This window comes from Poecilia latipinna, unplaced genomic scaffold, assembly GCF_001443285.1.
Source record: "Poecilia latipinna isolate Pla-1442-1.1 unplaced genomic scaffold, P_latipinna-1.0 Scaffold824, whole genome shotgun sequence".
Taxonomy (NCBI): domain Eukaryota; kingdom Metazoa; phylum Chordata; class Actinopteri; order Cyprinodontiformes; family Poeciliidae; genus Poecilia; species Poecilia latipinna.
In genome coordinates, this window is record NW_015113440.1 from 230,051 (window position 1) to 246,677 (window position 16,627).

A 16,627-nucleotide genomic window follows, 5' to 3' on the forward strand; every position below is an offset into this window, starting at 1 on the left:
TGAACTACATTCACGCAAAGTGGATGGAATTTCAGAACTATTATCCCATCAAACATCTACAAATGGAACAAATATATGAAGATTTCTTTGCACATGTAGTGTTGTTTCAAACACACTTTTCAAAATTATAGTGTACTCTTTAATTTTTCTTATACTCTCATGTTGGCCGTATGTCTCAACAAATTCACGCAAAAGTAAAAGTCTTCATTTCTCGGAAAATAATGTGGATATTTCTGTTTTTTTCTGTCACTTTTACATTTTAGCATTCTTGCAAATGTATGGCTATCTGCTTTGAACTTCAATGTGGTGATTTAAGAATATTTTTTACAAACCGGTTAACACTTTCAAATGCTGCTTTAGCATTATGTGGTAAACATGCACTTATTTTACAGTCTCATATTCTCAACATGTAATTTTGTATTTGAGTGAATCTGCTCCCTCCCATTTATTTCACTTGGTTGCTGGAACACCAATGGACAAAAAAGGATTTTTGTATTTTATTTTATTCTATTCTGTCCACATGGGTATGCCTATTTAAAAGATTTTAAAGGCATACGGTAACTAACTAGCAAAACATGTATCTTTATGCTGTTACAGGTTATAGATTGCACAATGGTTTGGCAACTAAGTAAGTTGGAACAATCAGAAACATCAACCCTTAAACATTTATAGAAACAGAAGCAGGTCCACACTTAATAATTAATCACAGTCCTCACATTTCTAATCTGTACACAGACAGCAAACACAGATCAGAGGACAATTGGAAAACGAGTCAGACAAAAGTCTTGAACTACAATCACAGAATGTCATACAGTCTCCAAAAGATTCAGATATTGAATCCCAGAAAATGCTGTTGTGACCAAGACAGACAGTGAGGCCTAATTCACTGAATTAGTTTCAACTTTCAACAACAAAAGCAAGGCTTAAATTCATAAATCAATTAAGATTTAAACAGATAGATACGGGAAGGAAGGCTGCCTGACAGACACTATGTAGACTATGTAGATAAATGAGTCTTCCCATTAGAAAGTTGTGAAAGATCAAGTCAGATCAGTTGCCTTTATTCCTTTTTACATCTGCTGTTGTACACAACACAGTGTCGGTATGTGGTGTTTGACTTTTTTCCCCCACTGTGATACATGGTAATATGAGAAACAAAGGACAAACTTTAAATGTATGTTTTTGAGAGTCTAGCAGTCTAACTGTTTTCAGTCATTCAGCAGAGATTAAAGGTTACAAAGAGCTTCATTCGTAATAGATTTTCTAACCTCAGTCCAGTTCAGCGGTCTGATGTCAGGGGAGTGGAGCTCTGTTTACTCAGACTTATAGATCCTCCTCAAGTGTAATGGAGGGAAGTCTGATATCTATTAATGGACTGTGTTGCAGACAAGAGATTGTGTGTAATGGATTTTATTTCAGCTTTGCTGCCTTTGAACCACAATGGTTTCAACCAAAATGGCAGAGTGAGGGAAATATGTGATGGTGAGAGCACACTTCTACCCCCTCTCAATTCTCACTCCATTCTCGCCAAGAAATCAGATTGTATCGTTATACTTTTGTTTAGAGGTGCCCGCTGCTACAGGTTTGTGAACAGGATGCAGCACAGAAGGGCTGCCACCTCCAGTGACTGACTGTTGTGTGAGACGAAGCGTGAAGTCGTGTAATGCGACCAGAATCCTAGTCACACTGGTAATTCAGTCCAATCAAACGGAGCAGAGTATGGGCTGAGAGAGCAGAGGAAAAGTGGAGACAGCTGCAGGTGAGCAGAGGAGAGCTGAGGGTCCTTTCTTCTACCAATTTTCTCTGTTCTTCCTGGTGTCTGGACTTCATCGCATTCCTCTCTATTGCAGCAGTTTCACAACATTTATTCTTAATAGCATTTTTAACCTCCGGTCGGGACGTCACATTTGATTTCTAAGTTGTGAAGATCTCCCAAAAAATTTGGAGTGACCTTGAATCTCATTTTTTCTTCAAATAAAAATGAATGCACATTGTGACTGATGGATTCTATCTGCTTTTACAGTAACTCTGAAAATATGTGTAATTTTATCATCATATATGCCATTTTTATTCATTCCCAAACAAAAGTTTCCAAACTTGATACCTAACATTACTCATGTTTTGTCAGAACTGAAATCTTTGATTGAATTCCTCACGTCGATTAATAATAAAAGAGCAATATGTTCCTTTCAAATTACAAAGAATACTTTACCAAACTTAGTTTTTTTCTTTTAGTCATTTATTTGGTTTGTTTGTTTGTATATTTTCTCCTAGATTCACATATTTTGTATTACTGTATTTCATTTCCTTAAAATACATATTTCTACTTATCTTGCTTGAATTTATCCTGTGATTTTTTTTCACAATGGACTCTTTATGCATTATATATTGTAATCGCTTTTGATGTACTGTTCTTTATTGCAAAACCTGTCTGTTCTGTACATTTTTGTTCAGTAAAGGAAAAAAAAACTTAGATCAAAATGCAGCAAAGGCAAAAACTATGTAAAACAGGAATGATGTTTTGCGAAAGCTTTGAGGAAAGAAGTATTGTGGCACAACACCGGCTCTATTCAGGGACTTTGGAAGGTCTACATTAGGTGTCATGACTCATTTGGGTTTCATTGTCTGTCTTCCCCCACGCTCTTATTGCATAAATAAAACTTTTCAGTAATGTCTCTGTCCCTTTTCTCATCCCCGCCCCTCGATCCTCTCTGACTCACAGGAAACAAGATGGAAGGATTCCCCGAATATCTGATGAAATAAGTCCCTTACTGCCACAGTCCCACCCTCTGTTTCCTCGTTTCTCGTCAGTAAAGGTAACATGCGTCTTTAACTCCGTTATCTTTTCTTTACATTCCTCATCCCTGGAACATTTTGTCTATAGTCGCATTAAGCCACTAAGAAACAAGGACTCTAAAGCTGACATTTGAGTGCCTTAATTCATCATTTTGCTGGATGAGTCAGAGATGCATCAGGGTGAGGGAAGATGGTTAAAATGTGAAGCAGGGTGCGTGAACCCTGTTGCCTCGTGAAAGGACAGCTGGCTCTGATGACAACAGAGATGGACAAGGTGGAGCTGCCTGCATCATTCTGACATGGCAGTGACAGCTGACAGCAGTGGACAGCTTTCAAGTTTGACAGCAGCTAAGCTGATTGGCTCTCAGTAGTTACAGCATTCTCTGATTGGCCGAACTGCAAAGAGTTAAGTCCATCAGAGAGGAACTATTTCTGAATAAACGGCTGTGCATGAAGGCAGTGTTACATAACAGACTTGTGCGGAAGTGCTGAACTAAATTTTGCAAAACTTCAAACCAGCTTTTAAACAGGCACATTTCAATATAAAATAGAATATAATTTATTCCATCTGTAATTGCACTCAAAATATAGTCATATATTTATTTTATTTTTAGGAATTTCCATGGTGGCTCACAGCTAATAAAAACACCAAACTTCTCAGGAAACTAGACATAAGACCAAGAGTTTTACTCCCTAAATGTTTTTGTTTTGGTCGTATTGTTATCTTCAAAATCATGAGGAGACTGAGTATTAGACGTATCATTGATGCCTTCCACAAGGAAGGTGAGCCACTAAATGTCAGTATTAAAGAAGTTGGTTGTTCACAGAGGCCCTTAATTTATATGTATTAATAGAATGTTTAGTGGAGGGAAAAATGTGGTAGATAAAGGTGCAAAAGCAGCAGGAAGAACTACAATTTTGGGAGGATGATGGAGAATTCAAAAATCTAGATGAGATTGAATCATCTTTTGAAGTGTATTTTTCCAAGTAAGGGCCTCAGGAGTCACCACATAGATATTTTATGGGCTTATGGCAGTCTCATTCCCTCAGTTAAGCCTTTCATGAGCCGCAGACAGCATCAGAAGCATCTTACTTAAACTAATAAGGAGAAAAGAAAAGAGTGAACTTTTTCTCAGAAGTCCAAAGTCTTCTTTTCAGATGAAATAAAAATCCATACATACAAAAAGAGTGGAGAGGCACAGAACCCAAGTTGTTTGATGTCAACTGCAAAGCTTTCAGAGTCGATAGATGTTAATCTGATGTGTTTCAAGTCACAGAAATCTACCAGGAAACTTTACAGCGCTTCTTACTTCCTTCCCTCTGTTGACAATGGAGATGCTAATGTCACTTTCAAACAAGAGTTGGAACCTTCCCCTGTTGCCAAATTTTGAAATACCTGTTTTAATGACCATGACTGTGCTGGACTGACCTGACTGACCTTTATTTCAGGTTAGTAATCTCAGATGGAGTGTCTCTGGTAACCACATGTGAAAATCCACTGCTTACTCCTGAGTTCTAATTTTCAACCTCTGAAATGTTTAAAGTGTAAATGTGCATTTTAAAAAAAAAAAAAAAAAAAAAAATTCTGACAATGACATTTTGAATGAGTGATAAGTCAAAATATTTGCACGAGTCATAAAGTGGTTTTGTTACCCCAAATAACCCCAGTCTCAAAAGCAATAGTTGCATTATTAGCCTGCCTTACACTCTTTCCATCTGTGCATTTTGAATCCCCACTGCTTTCCTCCATGTTTTTGGCTCATCATATCCTTCAAGTCTTGGCCCCAGGTGAAAGGCCTTCGATGCCCCCAGTGCATCAGTATCAGTGATGCAGTAACTCTCATTGGCAGGCTGGTGTGGCGCCTGACAGAAAAGTCTGTGCCCTCTGTCACTGGCTCATGGGACAAATATAGATGTGCAGCAGTTTTTCCTACCTCAAACATACCAATAGAGACATCCCATTATTTCCGTCTCTCACTGGCTTAAAATAACTAACATTAAGGCTAATTTACTGGAATTTGCAGATGGCCAAAGTAAAGCCAAAAGGTTTTATGACCAGATGAGACAAAACTTGAACTTCACAATTGCAAGAATGTTTGCAGTAGTCAAGGTGAAGCTTTCAAACCTAAGTAACTTTACCAGCTGTCCAGCTGTTTTACTTCTACCAATATGGTTTCATTGCACCAATTGATATGACTATAGAGCTTCTGTATAAAGTCAAATTGTTTGACTTTCCTGCACAGCTAGACCTTGGGTATCAAACGGTAGAATCCTGCAGCTTTTAGATCCAGGAGCATCGGATCAGGGATGCATCTAAAATTTGCAAGACACTGACCGTTGAGGTTCGGAGTTTAAGATTCATGAAACAGACGGTTTGAACTTGGACAAAATTTACCATGAATGCCGTTTCTGTATACAGTATATCTTCAACATTTAGAATTAATTCTAACTTTGTCTGGATTTGATAAAATCTACAGCAATATCATGCTTGTGTACCTAATTATTTTACAGTTGACTGAAGTTGTTGGTTGTGTGCTCAGTCCATCATGTAACCCATGAATATGCAGTTTGATACATTCCAAAAATGCTAAATTGTGCTATCTGTGTCTGATATAAATGCATGCAAACAGTATCTTTACATTTCTTTGCATCCTTTAATTTTTTTCCTCATTTAAGTCTGAGCAACATCCTACTTGACTTGCCACTTTCTACTGAATGCTCTGATGTGTGATGTGGGAAAAATGAAGGAAATACAACATTTGCTTCCAGTGATGCCAACTGGTACTTGGATAAAAATACTGGATGACTTTAGGGAGAAATAGACTGGGATTTCATCTAACTTAAAACTTTATTTAAAAATAAAGAACAGGACAAATATATAACAGTGAGACCTACTTCTGTGCATTCTTCAGAAAGATAACCTTAGAAGACACAGTGCCCTCCTTATTTTGAACAAACTGGACAGCATACTTGAAACATGAAAAGCAGTTTATAATTCGATCTGTGCAGTAGTCTGTCGTCGTTATACATTTCACAGTTGAAAAGATCTACACTGCTCCTTGTCCACCATCATTCTTACTTTAAAAATGAATCATTTTCACAAAATACTTTGTCACAATTACTTCAGTAATTTCTTGGACAGCCACTTTCTACTGAATGCTCTGATGTGTGATGGGGAATCAAACGCTCTTCTATGATCTAAACTCACTGTTCTTGCCATTTTGGAAGGAACTATCCTCCTTCGGCATACAGAGTACTTATCTGTGACATTCAGCAATCTTGCCTCAGGTGTTTATTAGTTGAAGAGGGTCATTTGTGCAAACCCCTACTGCTGTAACTCCAGTGGTTGTTGCCCAGACCACAGTGGCCACAGCGAGGTCAGGGTAGTCTGTTCTGCCAGCCAAACAAATGGATTTTTCTGGCCAAAACTGAGGCTTCTAAGCCAATTGAATGATGTTCTTTGAAGTTCATTTTTCTATTTTACACATAAGTTTGCCTTTGTGACCCACACAGTTTCATTTGAGGGAAAGACAGGTGGAGGAAGATTGATTTGGTAACATCTCACTGTTGAGTAGAATTTAAAATGGAGATCTGGCTGTGAAAACCTATTGGAGTCAAAGCTTTACTGCTCAGCTTGCAGACTGAAGGTCTAGTCGTGGATATTAATAACTTCTATATTCGAACAGATGTAGCATGTGCAGAACTTTCACTTACTCAGTCAATCAATGAGCCATTTGATCACCCAGAAACAGTGGCTCACTCTCTGTTGCACTTTGTGTCTCTTTCTTTGGCAAGCATGCAGATGCAGACATCATAAAAGCTGGTAATCAACTTAAACTAAAATATATGTGCATACATTAACTCCTTGGGCTTACAAGGTGATAGTGCATTCAGAACATCTATTATCTCTTTATTATAGGCTCTTTAGACAAACATTTGAGCAGCTTACCAGGCAGAAGGCCTTCAGGTCCCAAAGTTGAGCCAAGTCGATCGTGACTCTCCTCACTTGCTTTTTGTCAGTTTTTGTATTTTCTAGCACATTTCGCTTCATTGGATCACATCAAAAAGTAGGATTGCACCAACAGCTTGGAGATTGTTTTTCCCAGCAGCTCCAACTCATGTGTTGTTCTCAGCAGTACAATCCAACAATCAGTATGCTTTACAAGTAAAACAATGCCAGAGTTCACTGTGTGAATCTGAACAGTAATTAGTGTCTCCCACTCCTTTGCCTCCTTGTAACAGCTGTACTTAAATAAGTATGCAATTAGTGTTCAGTTTTTGTCCGTAAATGTTTCTGTGAGGATTTCAGTGTGACTTTCAGCTAACCTGTTTGCTAAAAGACTCCACTTAAAAGTTTCATGTTGTTAGTTGCTTTCTTTTTTTTTTCTCCCCATTACAATGAGTTTTATAGAAACTTCCCATCATTTCTGCTATATAGAAAAATACACAATTTTGTTCGTCTTATTTTGCAAACTGAAAAAATGATTATCATCTTGGTTAGGTCCATCCAGTATAAGAAGAAGCTAACTTAAAAACATCTCAATCTTCTTTTTTTAGAAGTAGGTCAGTGTTGATATTGGATGTTTGAGAAATGTCTGATGGAAAGATTTTCACAGAAAGTGCCGTACTTTCAAAGAACAACAGCCTGTCTTTTATTTCTTCCCTTGTGTGTTTCATATTGTATTTCCTTGTCTGTCTCCCACTTCCTCATGCTCTTGTGTCAGACTCAGTCTTGACTATGTGCAAATGATAGTCACAGCTGTTGTGCCTGTGGTAAAGATCGGGCTTCATCATGCTCTGAAATACAGTGTCTTGTATACACAGCTTCAAATATTAAAGTCATGATCTCCAAAGCTCTAAGCTTTGTATTTTCTTAGCCAGAGACACTGCAGGGTTTGTTCAGTTATTTGCAACATGATGTAAGCTTCCTTTCATCACCTGTTGCCACACAGACAGAAAGAAGGATGTGATTGCTACATGACATGGGAGAAAAGTCTAAACATTCACCTTCCTTAACAAAAAAGGACAAAATTTGCTGTTTGGAAAGAGCAAAAATGCAAACAATCATTGCTCTGCTACTGTGGAGAGTTTTGACGCATCCCGTTTTAAAAATAATGATTGTAAACAGATGCTTGGCATAAAGCTGTGTTGGTTGGTGTGTCTGTCAGTAAAATAGGCAGCCCACTGAAGGCTTAGAGAGGAAACCCTGGATAATTAACACATAAACTCAACTTGTCAGACTCCCAACATCACTTAAAAAGAGCAGAATGACACTTAAGACATAATAATCTGCAAATTAGATGTTTATTTTAGAGCTGTAGCAAAAGTGAGATGGTAGTAATTCTAGAAAGAGATGGCCAGATGGGGACATAAAACACCAAAGCCAGTATGAAGAGAAAATAAGATACTTTTATTATCATAATGTCCTTATATCATAGAAATGTGGGTGGATGATGTACATTCAAAAGTTACAGGAGCAAAAAACATCATGTCCACACAAATAGATAAATGTTTCAACTCAGAGACTTTAAAGCACATTCTTATACATATTTAGCAGATAATAGTGTTTTACCTGCAGGACCAGTGGGGGTCAGGATGACATCCAGCTGTTTTTAAATCAGACAGGACATAATAGAGGAAATAAATAAAACAAAGAATTATATCTATAGCATTAATAACTCTTCTTGAAATATGTTATGTTATTTTAGCAGTAGGAGTGGAGAAGTTTTGTTTGAAAAGAAAACCAGTAAGATAGTAAGATTAATTTCAGCATTTCATGTTTCATGTTTGTCGCACATTAAAAATTTAGCTGAGGAATTTCAGTCTAAATGTGCCTGATCTTCAACTTGCCTATGTTATCTTACACTGTATTACTTTTAAGTTATAGAAAAATGTTATGTAAGAACATTATTTTAATTTTCTAATGGCTTGCAAGAAATAGAAAGTTGTACTTCAACCATATAGGATTTAAATCCCAACCAGGATTGTACTAATACTTGATGTATTCCTCATCTCAACAACTTATAAAGCATGCCATGCTGTACAATAGTGTTCAATGTTTTTTTTTTTTTAATCTCTTTAGTGAGTCGTGTTTCAGAAATTCCCACACTGACATTTTTTCTGGACAAAAAACAAAAAATTCCAAATGAGATGGCTTGAGAAATCTGAAATGAAAGAAAAGAGGAACAGAATAAGTCACATCTTGTAATATAAGAAAAAGAGAACTAAGAAGTTTCTTTCAGTTTACATGTAAGTTTGTGTGAGAGATTGCATGAAAAAAAAGAGAAGATATTTGCAGAGAAGACAGGGAGGGGAGCAACATTGTTCCTCCTCTGTCCTACTTCCTAAAGAACAGCTGTGTGTCTGTTTCACCGGGAGGGCGGTGGCACCGGGGGTTATTTGAAAAGAGGAAGGAAGGAGAAATAATATTTTCACATTACAGCACAAGCTCTTGACTCAAACATTTATGTATGGTTTCTGATGGACAGCGATCGAGTTTTCTCTCCAAGTTTACTTGCTGAGAGAGCGTCAGTGTCAAGTGTCACTGTCAATCTTGCCTTTTTTCCATTTGGCTGACTGTGACATTAACACCCGCACTCTTGTCAGCTCGCCTGCTTCTGTACTTGTGGAATGATGACTGAGCTCAGGATAGGAAAAGGTGCCGTATTGGAGGGACTTCTGAACAGTCCCTATAGTAAGCCTTTTCTCAAGAGACGATGCCTCAGTGATGTGAGTAATGTAAACATTTGCTTGTAAGATTTAGACTCTTTTCTCAGTAGATATCGTAACTTTCGAAATTGATTTCAGTTCACTTTTTTTTCCTCAGACAAAAATGAAGTAGTAGATTGGTTTATCTTGTATTTTTGCCTAATAAAAGACTCTTTGTTTAATTTGTTTGCATTTGTACATGGATTGCTCTTATGGAAACCTGTAACAAATTATGCAAATTTCTGAGGGGCATTTAACTTCAGTTGCCATCTATGAGAGAGATCAAATCTAATCACTTTACTGTGGAGTCAGAGGAGTTTACTAATAATCTTGACAGAGCAAAAGAGAATATTTGTTCATACCTGTGTTTGTCATGCGGGAAGCAGGGTCTCCCTGAACATCATATGGTGGTGTTTATTTTTACATGCAACAATAGTTTGAGGCTGCTCCTTTGGCTTTATGAGGTCAGAATCGGATGAGCGGATGCATTCCTGGTTGCAGGCAGTGACAGGTGCGTGCATGAGTCAGAAGAGTACATTGCAGTACATGTTCATGTAAAAAGATGGATGTTCTCCCCAATGCCTCCGTGTGCATATGTGTTTTGGAGGGCCTGCAGCTCCCCTCAGTAAATTGAAGCTGTCATGTGGAAATGTCAGCTTGCCACTGCAGTCCAGTTGCGTTACATGGTGAACTGACAGTGCAGCCTTTACTGCGAGTGCTCTTTGCAATGCTCCTTCTGCACAAGTTGGAACTGCTACAAGCCTTTATTTAATGTGGATGCCTCAGGGTATTTTCTTTGACCTCCACCAGTGCTTCAGCTAATTGGACAAAACACTGAGCAAAACACATAAGATCGGTAACAGTGAGGGGTTGAGGTGTAATTAAAACTCTTTGGCTGGATTGAAATATTTCCATCTTATGAGTAGAATCAGCTCTCTAAGTGGAGAGCTGACTCTATTTTCATGACTGAAAATAAACTTAATTTTCAGTGTCAGGTAATTTTTGCTTTCTTTCTGTTTGCTACATGATAAGAAGCACGGAGTGTGTCTCAGTCACGCATTGATGTGACTTTGTGCTTCACATGGCAGAACCAGGATGTGCAGCAGCTAATTTGCTAATTTGGCAGTTGCAAACAGTCAGAGGAGCAGTTGGCTTTTGCGACATAGAGAAGCACCCCGGTGCTTTGAGGCTCATTTTCCCTCCCCGAGAGTTGCTTGTTTACAGCGTGTTTATCTTAAAGCGTAAAGGAGCAATTTCAAGGGTTATGTTGGCAGTGAATGTAGAGAGCTGTGTCAAGTGGGGCAGGGAGTGCAGACAGAGCAAAAATTTAATTTGAGGTGATGAAACTTTCCATTCTTCATCTTTTGGAAATGTACCATCAGGCTATTCATTAAGCAGAGAAATATAAGACGACTCTGGAAGGTATGGTAACATCTCTACAGAATGTAAAACCCATGTGCCTTTGTGGTGTCAACTCTCTCCCCCAGACCTCAGACCTATTTGCCATGATTGAACGGATGCAGGTACAGTAACAGGTCTCCTGGCTCACCTATTAAACTGTCTGCTTCCCTTCTCACAAGCTTTAATCAAATGGCAAACTAAGAATTTCACTCACGTTAAGCGTACTTTTCCCTGCTAATTCAGTTTTCTGACCCCCCTTTTTTTCTTTCACTTTCCCCTACATTACTTCGCCCTGCAGTCCAGCGAGTTCAGCTCTTGTATGTATTTGTCCTTGCATCTGTCTGTTATATCGGCAGCTTCAGGCTGTCTACAGAAACCTTCTGCTTCTGAATGTGCTCAACAGAGCCTCCTTTGTGTTTTCTCTTCACAGATGGGTAGTTTTGTCTATGTCATCAGATGTGTGAAATGTAACGATTTTCATTTTGCTGAGGTTCTTCTTATGCATCTAGTTTGTCTTGTCAGTGCAGCAGCAACACAGACGTGTCTGAAATACATTTGATATTGAAGGGAGAGCTACAGTTGGTGTTTGATCAAACATCATATTTGACTTCACAGGCATTCATGTGGCTTTCCTTTGAGCTATGCTCTTGCATAATTCACCTGTTTTCTTTCAGCTGTGACTATCTAGTCTGTTTGTGTCGACATTTTTTAGACTTTTAGTAATCCAGCAGAGACTAAAATAGTTGTATTTTGTTAGGTATGTAGGGCCTTAATAAAGAACAACTTATGTTTCTTTGAAGCTGGCTATTGATTTTAAATCTTATTTTTGAACACCTTAATTTGCTTTCACAAATGATCAAGTTTATATATATATATATTATTAGGGCTGTTGTAAACAAATATTTTAGTAGTTGAGTAATCCATTGATTATTCTTGCAATTAATCGAGTAATTGGATAAAAAAAAAATTGATAAAATAAAATATTGGTAAATCTAGCATAACACCAGTGTTACTACTGGATATGAACACGGACCAACTTTTCATATTTGAGCATCCCTAACACTAACGGTTACTTTTTAGTAGTTTAGAAAAATTAACCTGTAAAAATAATAGCTCACTTTCTAAGTTAACCTGAAGAAAATGTATACAAAAATCTGAAATTCTATTCAATTTAATAATAAAGAGGCAGGCTTACAAATACGCTTCTAAAAAAATGTCTATACCCCCGCTTTTAGTTTATTCATCTTCGAATGAACGAGTGTAAGATGGGGGGATTTGAGGTAGAAAATAGACCAGGAGACCAACAGTACGTCCGGGGAAGACGAACAAACATAATGTGGGGGGGGATACCACCGGTAGACCAGAGTACGAACGTAAGACCGAGAGCAATACGGGAAAGGGGGTAAAAAACGGTAGTTTCCCTGCCAAAACGGGAGGCTTCACAGGTGTGCCTTGCCACAAGTTTGTTAGCAACGGGATTTGACACCTTCGTTCGTCACACTCAGATGATTTCCGCCTCCCGTTTGTTGAGACCGGGGTGATATAAAATGTATTGTGCGGTTCGTCCGTAAAGCTACATTTACACGGTAAGCATCAGCTACTCAGCCGCCCTCCGTGTTCAGTCTATCCGCTCACCTGTATAAATACTCCTCAGCGCTCTTCCCGCTGTTCGGCTTGAACCAGCAGGTCCCGGAGGAGAAAAGCTGCCGTACGTACTTCAGGCATCGCTCCAGTCATTTTAAGGATGTCTATTGGTCCCTCGAAAACCTGGGCATTATTATCAATCGATGAAATCCCCACCGGCCGAACTTGAAAATTGGACGTTAAGATGATTACACTTAGCTTTCTCCAACAACTCAGAGGCGGAAGTGAGAGCTCTGCGCGACGCAGTTAATGTTCCGGCCGGAACACCTTGCGCTACATAATACAACATAATTTAACGAAGCTTCGAGGCAGATCAATTTTCATCGAGGAATTTTAATAATTTGAGGTACTCGAATCATTCGAGGAATCGTTTCAGCCCTAAATATTATAAGTACTATGTTCATATTTCAGCTTTTTTACTTTCAATAGTCCAAATTTGAAAGGAAATTAGTCAGACTTATATATAGCACTTCACTGGAACATTCAAATATATTTCTACATGAAGTCATTTCCACTCATTCACACACTATGTATGATACAAATCTGCTGAATTTGATACATTCGGTAAATTTGATACATTTCTAACCTTGCTGTGTACACACCCTTGCTAAATTTGGTACATTTCAAACCCTGCTGGAGGCTATTCAACAGAAACAAAATAAATGGCTACAGAGCTCATTTCAACCATCATTTATCTTTCTGTGCACACTGGAAACTGTCAGCACTTATAAACTCAGCAGAGTGTGATGTCGATGGAATCATAGTAAAAAAGTACAGATAATGGTATCTGCATTATGGCTGTTCACATGAACATCCCCTACTTATCTTTTTTTACTCATTATAGCTTGTAAGATGTCACTCTTTTTCACTTCCTCTTTCTTTAACACATCTGGCTTTTGAGCTTGCATCTTTGAACATCAGCTATTGCAACAATGATCATAAAGAACACTGCCACACAATAAATTTATTTGCTGCTGAGAATCAGTTGTACCCTCATCATATTTTTTTTTGTGTGTGTGTACATTTCTGCGAACACCTTTCAGAGATATTGGACCTTTTCCATCACTACATTCTCTATTTTTTCCTTTCTCTCAACAGGGGTACAGAATGGATGAGCAAAGATGCCCCTTCCCTCCTCCCCTCAAAGTGAGTCACAAATTCACAAATCTCCTCGTAGTGTACAGTCTGGTAAAGCATCAGGAATGGCAGTGTTATAAAACCTTTCCTTATCAGCTGTCAGGCAGGCTTTAGGGCGCTCTCCTACTGAGTTATGAGCTAAGGAGCGACAGGGACAGCAACATTTTCTGCTGTCTTATCTAGACTGGCTGATGGAGTCCTTGCTGAAGTCCGGACTCAGCAAGAGGTCTGGGGTCACGTCAGAAAGACCAAATGTTGGTGGATTTGGCTAAAAGGGGATTTAGAATAAAAAAAACATACTTTCCAGTTCTGGTTCTGGTAAGCTTAGCTGAACAGCAAAAGGAAACACAACAAAGCTGCAATTATTAAATCCAGCTTATGATCACTTGTCATGTATGAACATCGTATTACAATTGACCCTGACCCTGGGACAGCTTAGAGTTTCTTGGTAGGTGTTCTGAAACACGATTGGAAGCTTGAGTTGCTCTGTTCTCATCCACAATCTGACACAAATAGGCTGTGGTGAGGATTGGCTCTGTAGAATATGCAAGAATGAAATTGCGAGAAATGCATACACAATGGCCATATTTTGCTCTTTCAATATAAACTAAGATCAGTTTGAAGAAACTATCTAGTCTATTTTTTTATTGTGTATATTGTTATTAAATATTATGCTCTATCGGAGTCATATTTGTCTGAATTAGTTCTACAGAGCTTATAGCAGCTACAACATCCAAGACCAAACTAGATAATTAATGTGTATGTCAAACTTTTGCTTTGCCTGCTTGTTGAGTTCAAATTCTGTCCAGTACTGTGAAACTACATCGAGGACAACACAAGACTCATAAAGTATATTAAATTTGCATCATAAGCAGTTTTGAACCCCAATGTCGTCCACTTCGACTGTAATTACGCAATCCTCTCCAAAGGTGGATCTTAAAACTCCTACTTCGTCTTCTACTTCTCTCAGTATAGCCAATGTTTGTGATAATGCAACAAGAAAGATTAGATGTTGTGTAAGAAACTGTGACTTTCACTTTTTCTGTGCTATTTTGAAGTGCTAAATGGTGACAGTTTTGCCTGCATACAGGCTACAGCTTTAAATTAAGTATTTCTGCTTTGGTAGGACTGTGTGAAAATCTTCTTTTGAGAAGGGGAAACACTGCATGAAGAGAAACTGCAGCATGTCAATGTTTTTAGAGTCCAATTAAATTAATACCACACAAAATAAGCACAATCTCCACAAGCCAAAGGGAGAGAAAATGGTCTTAGCACTTCATGCATTACCTGCAAAGTAAAAGAAATTAAGCCTCTAGTGCACACACTCGGCTGGAATATTATCTTACTTTTCTCCCTGAGAGGCTCTTGGCCTTTTCTCACATGGAAAGGTTTTAGCACCCTGTCACTAGGGGTTACAAAATACAGGATTCAAACTTCTACCAAATCCCTCCCAAGATCAAAAGAGAATCTCAAACCTAACATCAGTAGGACAAATTTTTGTAGATTAGATTAGCTTTTAGATGGATTTTTCTGTAAAATCAAATCAAATTATTCCCGTTAGATTTGGTTTGAAACTACAGAGCAACATGTTGTAGCACATTTTATGATTTTGCCATAAGATGTTATGCGAGAGGGAATCTCCCAAAAATGACATGCCTATGATGACATCACATAATGCACGAGGCTTTGGAGAACCTCGGCCTGTTACAAAAACAAATGTTGTTGGACAATAAATTCCCCCAGACATTATTGCAATAAATGATATAATAGTATATATATGTAATCTATTACATAAATAATATAATAGTAATGGCATAATAATCCAAGAAAACATTCTCCAAGGTCAATAAACTTTAAATCCTAATGAACATGTAATGAACACAGGAACCGGAACACGTTTTAAATTTTTAAAAAGGATAAAAACAAAACAGAAACAGTTAATACAATGAATTATGGAATCTTTTTGTATACAAAATTGTCCTTCCAAGAAAGACAGACTGAAGACTTTTGCCATCTAGTTTTTGGAACAAAAGTGGGCAGAATATATTGAATATTGTACCACAGCATCTACTTTATTCTTGAGTAAAATAGGTACCACATCTTATGTGGTTTGTTTTTCTTCCTACAGACAGAAGAGGACTACATACCTTATCCGAGTGTTCATGAGGTACATTTCTAGTCATATCTATGACTGCATATAGCTTATCCTCTATACATGAGTGCATGGTTTTTGATTAAATAATTCAACTTGAAACCTCAAAAGAGCTGTGTTATCTTTTTTTATTTTTTTCTCCATCATCCTCAGGTTCTTGGTCGCAGTAGCCCTTTTCCCCTCATCCTGCTGCCCCAGTTTGGAGGCTACTGGATTGAAGGAACCAATCATGAGCCCAAAGAGCCGCCAGAGGCCGACCACCGTCCCTGTCCAGCCTCCCACGTTAAACTGGAGACAAACAGCACTGCCAAGATCTACAGGAAGAACTTCATGGGCAAGGTGAGAATGGTGGTTCTGTATATAATTTTCACTGAAATAAAACTGCGGAAATGTGTTGGTTAAAGCTGCAATATGTAAAATATTTATTCTACATATTTCTTAAAACTAAGTTATGACAGTATGAGAGATAATTTGTGAGAAAATCACACCCCTTCACCTCCTCCTAATGAATCTGCAGAAATAAGCTGCTAGATCAGAAACAACCAATCAGAATTAGGAAGGGGATCTAAGTGGCGTCAATGAGCCTTATGTACACGCTGCTCAAGATTGTGATTTGCTGAAGGTGTGCTAAAGGTGGAGAAACAACTTACTGTTGCAGGAAAACTGTCTATCCCCCATCATTGGAGGCTTACAAGCTGGTGCATGCATGGTAGGCACCACCGTGGAAAAGGAGAGGTAGCAAAACAGAGAGCAAGAGGGAGGACATGAGCGGCATGTACACAAGAATGA

The 16,627-nt window shown here is 38.2% G+C and overlaps 1 protein-coding gene across 5 annotated transcripts in view; it reads left to right on the top strand.

Moving 5' to 3' along the window:
• LOC106956512 (rap1 GTPase-activating protein 1-like) overlaps positions 1 to 16,627 on the top strand; it is a 107,276-nt gene that overhangs the window by 78,183 nt on the left and 12,466 nt on the right. For 3 of the 5 annotated variants that reach the window (XM_015047400.1, XM_015047396.1, XM_015047399.1), the window contains 5 exons: positions 2,723 to 2,816; positions 10,992 to 11,027; positions 13,648 to 13,695; positions 15,815 to 15,853; positions 15,992 to 16,177. In XM_015047400.1, coding sequence (XP_014902886.1) covers positions 11,010 to 11,027; positions 13,648 to 13,695; positions 15,815 to 15,853; positions 15,992 to 16,177 — 291 coding nt within the window. In that variant the 5' untranslated portion in view covers positions 2,723 to 2,816; positions 10,992 to 11,009. Of the gene's footprint in view, positions 1 to 2,722; positions 2,817 to 9,274; positions 9,526 to 10,991; positions 11,028 to 13,647; positions 13,696 to 15,814; positions 15,854 to 15,991; positions 16,178 to 16,627 lie in introns of those variants that run through there. The other 2 variants (XM_015047398.1, XM_015047397.1) reach the window with 2 other exon arrangements.